Source organism: Callorhinus ursinus, unplaced genomic scaffold, assembly GCF_003265705.2.
Source record: "Callorhinus ursinus isolate GAN/ISIS: 27379988/994484 unplaced genomic scaffold, GSC_fseal_2.0 scaffold20, whole genome shotgun sequence".
Classification (NCBI taxonomy): domain Eukaryota; kingdom Metazoa; phylum Chordata; class Mammalia; order Carnivora; family Otariidae; genus Callorhinus; species Callorhinus ursinus.
Genome location: NW_027397082.1, coordinates 24,190,976 through 24,201,731, shown reverse-complemented (window position 1 = coordinate 24,201,731; position 10,756 = coordinate 24,190,976). Strand labels below are relative to the sequence as shown.

The 10,756-nt window shown below is 40.4% G+C and overlaps 1 protein-coding gene across 2 annotated transcripts in view; it reads left to right on the top strand.

The window, feature by feature from the left end:
• The first annotated feature begins 3,868 nt into the window (after window positions 1-3,868).
• LOC112830695 (cytochrome P450 2C41) overlaps window positions 3,869-10,756 on the top strand; it is a 28,012-nt gene continuing 21,124 nt past the window's right edge. The window contains exons 1-3 of one of the 2 annotated variants that reach the window (XM_025880701.2): window positions 3,869-4,123; window positions 5,592-5,754; window positions 5,926-6,075. In XM_025880701.2, coding sequence (XP_025736486.1) covers window positions 3,956-4,123; window positions 5,592-5,754; window positions 5,926-6,075 — 481 coding nt within the window. In that variant the 5' untranslated portion in view covers window positions 3,869-3,955. The remainder of the gene's footprint in view (window positions 4,124-5,591; window positions 5,755-5,925; window positions 6,076-10,756) is intronic. The other variant, XM_025880702.2, reaches the window with a different exon arrangement.

Sequence of the window (10,756 nt, the reverse complement as noted above, 5' to 3'; positions counted from 1 at the left end):
AATACATGGAGGCTAAAGAGCATCCTACTAAAGAATGAATGGGTCAACCAAGAAATTAAAGAAGAATTAAAAAAATTCATGGAAACCAATGAAAATGAAAACACAACTGTTCAAAATCTTTGGGATACAGCAAAGGCAGTCCTGAGAGGAAAGTATATAGCAATACAAGCCTTTCTCAAGAAACAAGAAAGGTCTCAAATACACAACCTAACCCTACACCTAAAGGAGCTGGAGAAAGAACAGCAAATAAAGCCTAAACCCAGCAGGAGAAGAGAAATCATAAAGAACAGAGCAGAAATCAATGAACTAGAAACCAAAAGAACAGTAGAACAGATCAACGAAACGAGGAGCTGGTTCTTTGAAAGAATTAACAAGATTGATAAACCCCTGGCCAGACTGATCAAAAAGAAAAGAGAAATGACCCAAATCAACAAAATCATGAATGAAAGAGGAGAGATCACAACCAACACCAAAGAAATACAAACAATTATAAGAACATATTATGAGCAACTCTATGCCAGCAAATTAGAGAACCTGGAAGAAATGGGTGCATTCCTAGAGATGTATCAACTACCAAAATTGAACCAGGAAGAAATAGAAAACCTGAACAGACCTATAACCACTAAGGAAATTGAAACAGTCATCAAAAATCTCCCAAGAAACAAAAGCCCAGGGCCAGACGGCTTCCCAGGGGAATTCTATCAGACATTTCAAGAAGAATTAACACCTATTCTCCTGAAACTGTTCCAAAAAATAGAAATGGAAGGGAAACTTCCAAACTCATTTTATGAGGCCAGCATTACCTTGATCCCAAAACCAGACAAAGACCCCATCAAAAAAGAGAATTACAGACCAATATCCTTGATGAACATGGATGCAAAAATTCTCACCAAAATACTAGCCAATAGGATCCAACAGTACATTAAAAGAATTATTCACCATGACCAAGTGGGATTTATTCGTGGGCTGCAAGGCTGGTTCAACATCCGCAAATCAATCAACGTGATACAATACATTAACAAAAGAAAGAGCAAGAATCATATATCCTCTCAATAGATGCAGAAAAAGCATTTGACAAAGTACAACATCCTTTCTTGATCAAAACTCTTCAGAGTATAGGGATAGAGGGTACATACCTCAATATCATAAAAGCCATCTATGAAAAACCTACAGCGAATATCATTCTCAATGGGGAAAGACTGAGAGCTTTTCCCCTAAGGTCAGGAACGCGGCAGGGATGTCCACTCTCACCACTGCTATTCAACATAGTATTAGAAGTCCTAGCCACAGCAATCAGACAACAAAAAGAAATCAAAGGCATCCAAATCGGCAAGGAGGAAGTCAAACTCTCACTCTTTGCAGATGATATGATACTTTATGTGGAAATCCCAAAAGACTCCACCCCAAAACTGCTAGAACTCATACAGGAATTCAGTAAAGTGGCAGGATATAAAATCAATGCACAGAAATCAGTGGCATTCCTATACACCAACAACAAGACAGAAGAGAGACAAATCAAGGAGTCGATCCCATTTACAATTGCACCCAAAACCATTAGATACCTAGGAATAAATCTAACCAAAGAGGCAAAGGATCTGTACTCAGAAAACTATAAAATACTCATGAAAGAAATTGAGGAAGACACAAAGAAATGGAAAAACGTTCCATGCTCATGGATTGGAAGAACAAACATTGTGAAGATGTCAATGCTACCTAGAGCAATCTACACATTCAATGCAATCCCCATCAAAATACCATCCACTTTTTTCAAAGAAATGGAACAAATAATCCTAAAATTTGTATGGAACCAGAAGAGACCCCGAATAGCCAGAGGAATACTGAAAAAGAAAAGCAAAGCTGGCGGCATCACAATTCCGGACTTCCAGCTCTATTACAAAGCTGTCATCATCAAGACAGTATGGTACTGGCACAAAAACAGACGCATAGATCAATGGAACAGAATCGAGAGCCCAGAAATGGACCCTCAACTCTATGGTCAACTTATCTTTGACAAAGCAGGAAAGAATGTCCAATGGCAAAAAGACAGTCTCTTCAACAAATGGTGTTGGGAAAATTGGACAGCCACATGCAGAAGAATGAAACTGGACCATTTCCTTACACCACACACAAAAATAGACTCCAAATGGTTGAAAGACCTAAACGTGAGACAGGAGTCCATCAAAATCCTAAAGGAGAACACAGGTAGCAACCTTTTCGACCTTAGCCGCAGCAACTTCTTCCTAGAAACATCGCCAAAGGCAAGGGAAGCAAGGGCAAAAATGAACTATTGGGATTTCATCAAGATAAAAAGCTTTTGCACAGCAAAAGAAACAGTCCACAAAACCAAAAGACAACCGACAGAATGGGAGAAAATATTTGCAAATGACATATCAGATAAAGGGCTAGTATCCAAAATCTATAAAGAACTTATGAAACTCAACACCCAAAGAACAAATAATCCAATCAAGAAATGGGCAGAAGACATGAACAGACATTTCTCCAAAGAAGACATCCAAATGGCCAATAGGCACATGAAAAAGTGCTCAACATCGCTCGGCATCAGGGAAATCCAAATCAAAACCTCAATGAGATACCACCTCACACCAGTCAGAATGGCTAAAATTAACAAGTCAGGGAACGACAGATGTTGGCGGGGATGTGGAGAAAGGGGAACCCTTCTACACTGTTGGTGGGAATGCAAGCTGGTGCAACCCCTCTGGAAAACAGTATGGAGGTTCCTCAAACAGTTGAAATTAGAGCTACCGTTCGATCCAGCAATTGCACTACTGGGTATTTACCACAAAGATACAAATGTAGGGACCCGAAGGGGTACATGTACCCCAATGTTTATAGCAGCAATGTCCACAATAGCCAAACTGTGGAAAGAGCCAAGATGCCCATCGACAGATGAATGGATAAAGAAGAGGTGGTATATATACACAATGGAATATTATGCAGCCATCAAAAGGAATGAGATCTTGCCATTTGCAACGACGTGGATGGAACTGGAGGGTGTTATGCTGAGTGAAATAAGTCAATCAGAGAAAGACATGTATCACATGACCTCACTGATATGAGGAACTCTTAATCTCAGGAAACAAACTGAGTGTTACTGGAGTGGTTGGGGGTGGGAGGGATGGGATGGCTGGGTGATAGACATTGGGGAGGGTATGTGCTATGGTGAGCGCTGTGAATTGTGCAAGACTGTTGAATCACAGATCTGTACTTCTGAAACAAATAACGCAACATATTTTAAGAAAAAAGAAAAAGAAGTAGATAACAGGAGAGGAAGAAAAGGGGAGTATGTCAGAGGGGGAGACGAACCATGAGAGATGATGGACTCTGAAAAACAAACTGAGGGTTCTGGAGGGGAGGCGGGGAGGGGGATGGGTTATCCTGGTGATGGGTATTGAGGAGGGCACGTTCTGCATGGAGCACTGGGTGTTATGAACAAACAATGAATCATGGAACACTGCACCAAAAACTAATGATGTAATATATGGTGATTAACATAACAATAAAAAAATTAAAAAAAAAAGGATAAACGTTTTTGTGTACAAGGATTTCCTCCCAAATCATAAATTCTCAACTGGTCATTACTCTGAGAATCCAGAAAGTTTTGCAGTTTTTGTGATTAAGTAATTTACTTCACTGGCTCTCAATTGGTACCACCTAGAGTGTTTAAAAAAACAAAAACCAAAAACATTACCAGTGCCTGGGCTCCACCCCAGACCCGTTAGACCAGAATCTCAGGGCATAGTGTTAGAGGCAAAAGAAGAGTAAAGAACACCATATTTTTATCTTTATCAGTGCGCCAAAGTCCTTTCGAAAGAGAGATTAAAGTAAATCCAGCCGATTGATTACTTTATGAGTCAGAGGGACATGTTGAATTAACAGGGAGTGTTGTAAAACTTTAGATTTCAAGCTCACCGTTGTCCAAGAAGAGAATTCCTCCATGGATCCAGTTGTGGTTCTAGTGCTCTGTCTCTCCTGTTGGCTTCTCTTTTCACTCTGGAAACAGAGCTCTGGAAAGGGGAAGCTCCCACCTGGCCCCACTCCTCTCCCTTTCATTGGAAATATCCTCCAGGTAGATGTGAAGGACATCAGCAAATCCTTAAGCAATGTAAGTATGCTTTATGATTCTCTAGCAGTTTGCAGAGGGTATGTAGGTTAGCCTCTACTTTTAAATAAAATATATTTATCAAAATTAATTATAATCTATTAAAAACATCAAGATATGTCTGGAAAGCAAATACTCCTTGTGAAGTATTGTCAATACTAGAACAAGAGGCACCTGGCTCAGCCAATAGAGCATGCGACTCTTGATCTCAGGGTCATGAGTTTGAGCTGCACATTGGGCATAGAGATGACTTAAAAAAAAAAAGAATAGTGGAATAAAATAATGTTTTCTATGAATAAAGAAACAGGCTGTTCTGTGGTAGCATTAAAATAATAAAGTCCAGGGTGCCTGGGTGGCTCAGTTGGTTGAGTGTCTGATTCTTGGTTTTGGCTCAGGTCATGATTTCGGGGTCATGGGATCGAGCCACTCACTGGGCTCCATGCTCAGCATGGAGTCGGCTTGAGAATCTCTCCGTCCCCCTCCCCCACCCCCTCCACTCCCCATTCATGCGCTCGCTCTCTCTCAAATAAAATCTTTAAATCTTAAAACAAATAATAATGAAGTGGCAGAAGCCAGGAATTCTGCTGCCTTTCTTTGTTTAACAGCCATTTGCTATGATTTCTGGCTGAAGGTAAATGGTAAGGGAGGTGTTTTGTGATTAGAGATTTCATTCGAGGAGTCATCTACTATGTAGTCTCTGTGTGTTGTTCAGAATAGCCATGAAAATTGAACTCTGAAGAAGCAAATTGTGCCTGATGTTAAAGAAATAACTGGGTTCAGAACTAGATCTCAAATGGAGAGGGCATTAGCACCATCTGGGGTAGGTTTTTTTTAAATATAGATTTCTAGTATCTATCATAAGGCTACTGAGTCAGAATCTCCAGGGGATGGGAACACCTGGCTGGCTCAGTCAGTAGAGCTTGCAACTCTTGATCTTGGGGTTGTGAGTTCAAACCCCACACTGGGTGTAGAGATTACTTAAAAATAAAATCCTTTAAAAAAAAAATCTCCAGGGGATGAGCTTTACAGGTGATCCTGAAACAGCTGGGTACTGGTCCCAAGGTAGGCACTGGAGACTCAGAGAAAATAGGTTGGCTACGAGGGGTTGAAATTTGGATGTTCTGTTATTAGACACTGGAAATATACAGGAAATTCTTTGAACTTCAGTCTCTTTATCTGTACAACAGGGTAAATAAACCTAGCTCAAGGTGTTGATGTGATAATCAGTTGTAATAATCTGAGTACCAATTCCCCAGGCCATTGCCTGTCACAACAGAGGCCCTCTATATGTGTCAGCTGTAACAATCTTATTTATATATAAGATCGAGAAAATATTTGAAGCCATGTTTGGCAGAATAAAAACATCGACAGTATGATGATGTTATCAGGCTTAATCATGCACACACACAAAAAATCATGCACAAGATATAGACTAAATTGCTAATATATACATTTTCTCTGAACTTCTCAGCTCTCAAAAGCCTATGGCCCTGTATTCACTCTGTATTTTGGCACGAAGCCCACTGTTGTGCTGCATGGGTATGAAGTGGTGAAGGAAGCCCTGATTGATATGGGAGAAGAGTTTTCTGCAAGAGGAAATTTCCCAATAGCTGAAAAACTTAATAAAGGACATGGTAGGTGTGCATGTACACACGTTCAACACTGGTTATGAAGTTGGGAAGGATGGAGAACTGGAATTTGAAGAGCAACTCAGCAGAACTCGGCCCATTTGCGAGGGTACCAAGTATGAGCTTCCTCTTCCTTGCCTAGGACCTTCCTCCCAATTTCTGTTTCCTCTCTGGTAGGACTCCTTTTCACCAATGGAAACAGATGGAAAGAGATACGGCGCTTCTCCCTCATGACCCTGCGGAATTTGGGGATGGGGAAGAGTGACCTTGAGAGCCGAGTTCAAGAGGAAGCCTGCCACCTTGTAGAAGAATTGAGAAAAACCAATGGTGGGTTATTCTATAGCTCTGACCTTGGCAGGCTATTCTCTTGTCTACTGATGTCCTTGGAAATATTTCGGCCCTCATGTGGACAGAGGGTGTGCAGCAAGAGAGAGCCAAGGGAGCTTTTGTGTGTCTATGCTCGTTATGTGTCCTTTCATGACTGTGCCTACAGTGTGGGTATAAAAGGTCATTTAATCCTTTTCTGTCCCAAATTTGTTTATTTCCACATCATTATGTCATGAAGGTACATTTGGGGACTCATTTTTTTCAGAGTTAGAGAATGGTATTTTTCCCATAGTGTAACTGTGGGTTACCTATTTCAGAACTTATCACCAGGGAATACTTCTCAAGTGGACACAGTGGAAATGACTTCATCACACCCTTATGGTGCACCTATAACCAGTGACATGTGCTTTTACTTAGTTGGTCTGTATGTGTTTGGTCAACTTTATTGATCTTTGGAGGGTTTCTTCCAAGGCCCATGTCTACATTTCTGGCCAGTAATGATACTTTTTTACGGTTATAATTGCTTAGGCATCTTTAGTGCTGCACTCATCAATTGTGATTTCCCTTTCAACAACTATCTTTTTTAGAGTTTTTATTTAAATTCCAGTTAGTTAACATACAGTTTTTTTTATTAGTTTCAAGTGTATAATATAATGATACATCACTCCGTGCTCATCACAAGTGCACTCCTTTTTTTAAAAAAGATTTTATTTATTTATTTGAGAGAGAGAGAGAGCACGAGAGGGAAGAGGGTCAGAGAGAGAAGCAGACTCCCCGCTGAGCAGGGAGCCTGATGCAGGACTCAATCCCGGGACTCCAGGATCATGACCTGAGCCGAAGTCAGTCGCTTAACCAACTGAGCCACCCAGGCGCCCCACAAGTGCACTCCTTAATCCCCATCACCTACTTCACCCATCTCCTCACCCACCTCACCTCTGGCAACCATCAGTTTGCTCTGTAAAGAGTCTGTTTCTTGGGTGCCTGGGTGGCTCAGTGGGTTAAGCCATACAACTCTTGGTTTCAGCTCAAATCATGACCTCAGGGTTATGAGATCGAGCCCCGCATCAGGCTCTGCATTCAGCTCAGAGTCTGCTTAAGATTCTCTGCTGCTCCTTCTCCCTCTGACCTTTCCCTACTCGAGTGTGCGCTCTCTCTCTCTCTCAAATAAATAAATAAAAATCTTTAAAAAAAAAGTCTGTTTCTTGGCTTGTATCTCTCTCTCTGTCTCTCTCTCGTTTTTTCCCTTTGCTCGTTTGTTTTGTTTCTTAAATTCCACATATGAGTGAAATCATATGATATTTGTCTTTCTCTGACTTACTTTGCTTAGCGATACTCTAGCTCTATCCATTGTCATTGCAAATGGCAAGATTTCATTCTTTTTATGACTGATATTTCATTTTGTGTTATATATATATACATACACACACATACACACCACATCTTCTCTATTCATCATGTTGATGAATACTTGGGCTGCTTCCATAATTTGGCTATTGTAAATAATGCTGCTGTAAACATCAGAGTGCATGTACCCCTTTGAATTAGTGTTTTTGTATTCTTTGGGTCAATACCTAGTAGTGTAATTGCTGAATCGTAGGGTAGTTCTGTTTATTTAGGAACCTCCATACTATTTTCCAGAGTGGCTGCACCAGTGTAAACAACTATTTTAAAATGATCAGTTTGAGTTATTTGATGTTGCTCCCTATTTACTCTAATACTGTTCAATATATGTTAAGAAATATATGCTATAGCATAATCCTGAGACTTACACAAATACCAGGTTATAAAATGATTTATTTAACTAGATTTCAGCTATCATTAAGAACTCTTTACCCTGCCTTCCTTATTATTTGGCTCTGCTTTCAGCTTTCCTTATTTTACTCTCCTTTCTTGGTCTATTAATCATGTTTTAAATTTTCTCTATTTTGTGATGTTTTCACATCTTAGGGGCCTTGCAGAACCAGGGAACAACCTCCCCTCCTAGGGGTAGCTAATTACTAGATATAGCAAACATCGTGTCTTTGAGCTTGTCTTTGATTTGTAAATCAACCTATCCAAGGCCCATACATACCACCAAGTTGCCTCCTTCACCAAATTCTCACACACCAAGCCAATACTCTCCCTGCTGTAAATGAACCCAGGGCAGTTACTGGACAGCAGTCAACACTGCTGTAGCCCATAGCTCTCTGCAACTATTCAAGCTATCCAGTCCTAAATTTACTCAGCATACCTACTCTGCCTTGCTCACTCCTTCCCATGAAAGCCCCGGTAAAGGCTCTGGCACATGCTTTCCCCCTGGTTCCTCCTGCCTCCTGACCTACTTGGTCCTTCTCCGTGTGGCCCTGTATGATGCACTTCCCTTGGGAACTGTGAGTAACAAACTCTCTTTTCAATGGCTATCTTCCCTATCTATTGGCCTCAGCATCTGAATAAAAACAATTCCCTGTGCATTTTAAAACACAGTTGGATTTGGGGTTAGAACTTTTTTTTTTAAGATTTTATTTATTTATTTATTTGTCAGAGAGAGAGAGAGCAAGCACACACAAGCAGGGGGAGCGGCAGGCAGAGGGAGAAAAAAGCAGGCTCCCCAATGAGCAAGGAGCCCGACGCGGGACTCAGTCCCAGGACCCTGGGATCATGACCTGAGCTGAAGGCAGACGCTTAACTGACTGAGCCACCCAGGAGGCCCAGGGTTAGAACTTTTATGATAATTATGTAACCACCTCTGCCAGCTCTAATGACCTATGAAGTGCTTGTCACAATGAATCTGAATTTCAGTCTGGATTCCAAATTACCCTGCTTTTAAATTCTCTCAAAAGAAGTGAGAGACTAAAGACCAGATTTTAGCTGTGAATCTCTCTCTCTCACACACACACAGACACACACACACACACACACACACACACACACAAATCTCAAGGCTTTCCCAAATTATCCCCTACCTTCTAAAATAAGTTTTTCTGAAAGCTTAGTGGCCTCAAGTATTTCAACTGAAAAAGAGTCTGTGGGCGCCTGGGTGGCTCAGTCAGTTAAGCGTCTGCCTTCGGCTCAGGTCATGGTCCAAGGGTCTTGGGATCTAGTCCCACATCGGACTCCCTGTTCAGTAGGGAGTCTGCTTCTCTCTCTCCCTCTGCCTACTTGTGCACACTCTGTCAAATAAATAAAAAAATCTTAAAAAAAAAAAAGTCTGGAATAGGAGCAGTTAACCAAACATGTTTCCTACTTTTTAATTCCCTCTCATTTTCTCCTCATTTTGGATTCTGGTCACCCTTAATTACATCAATGATGTGAATTTGGGAGCCTTTTTCAAAGAAAGCTTATTGATCATTTGCTTATAGCAATTTCATTTAAATATTTCTCACTAAAAAAATAAAACTTTTCCTCTGCTTTTATTTATCTGTAAAATGACAGAATTGACCTAAATGATACTCCAGTTAAAAAATTTATAACCAGGGGCACCTGGGTGGCTCAGTCAGTTAAGCATCTGCCTTTGGCTCAGGTCATGATCTCAGGGTCCCGGGATCGAGTCCAGCATTGGGCTCCCTGCTCAGCAGGGAGTCTGCTTCTCCCTCTGCTGCTCCCCCTGCTTGTGCTCTTGCTCCCTCTCTGTCAAATAAATAAATAAAATCTTTTAAAAAAATTTTTATAACTATGGTCTTCTGTGAACGGCTATCTATAGAAATACTCCAGAATTCCACAAGAGGGCAGGCTGTCTAAGTAAATGTGGAGCCTGATTGGTGATGATGGATACTATTTCCTAGAGAAGAAAATTATTTTCTATATTGCAATAAAGAAATACAAGAACTCCATTTATTGCCTTTTCCTTTTTTTTATTTTTTAAGTAAGTTCCATGCCGAACGTGGGGCCTGATCTTATGACGTGATCTTATGACCCTGAGATAAGAGTTACATGCTCTACCTACTGAGCCAGCTAGGCACCCTAGAACTGTATTTAACAATTTAACCTTTTTCTTTGCCTTAGCTGTGATTTAAGTTTGAAATGAAGATTTCTTATTTGACTTCTATCTTAGGCAAACAAACCTGTACTATAATTTTAATTCATTTGTGTTAGTTTTTCTTCTCATAAAACATAGATAGCTTTTGCTTTTTTATGTTTGTTCCATCAAAATACCTGAATTTTCCCATCTTCCATCCTTTAATCTTTTCCTCTGTGTTTTTACACATGGTTCACTTCAACTATTCATTATCTAAAAAAGGTTTCCAGGTCCCTAGCTATTGCTTCCTTCCTACAGGAGTGTACAAGCTTACCAGACAGGTGTGATTCTGCATTGATAACTTGAATTATTAGGTGCTTTTATTTATTTATTTTTATTATTCGTTTTAAGTAATCTCCATACCCACGGTGGAGCTTGAACACATGACCCCAAGATCAAGAGTCACGTGCTCGCTCCTCCTACTGAGCCAGTCAGGTGCCCCATTAGGTGTTTTTAGAAGTGGCTTCTTTAAAGTTTTTTCTTTTGCTCTTCAAAATAATAGTCTCCTTGGGTCAGAATCAAGTAAACATAAGTAGTGATCTAGAGTGTTTGGAAGACTATTACTAAACAATCTAGGATGGAATGGACTTCCCATTTAAGGGAAAAGTGATGTGTTGATTTTAAGCAGGCTGAAATTTTTGCTGGAAAGGGGATTGCTAGGTAAATATTGCTTTAGAGATTCTAAAA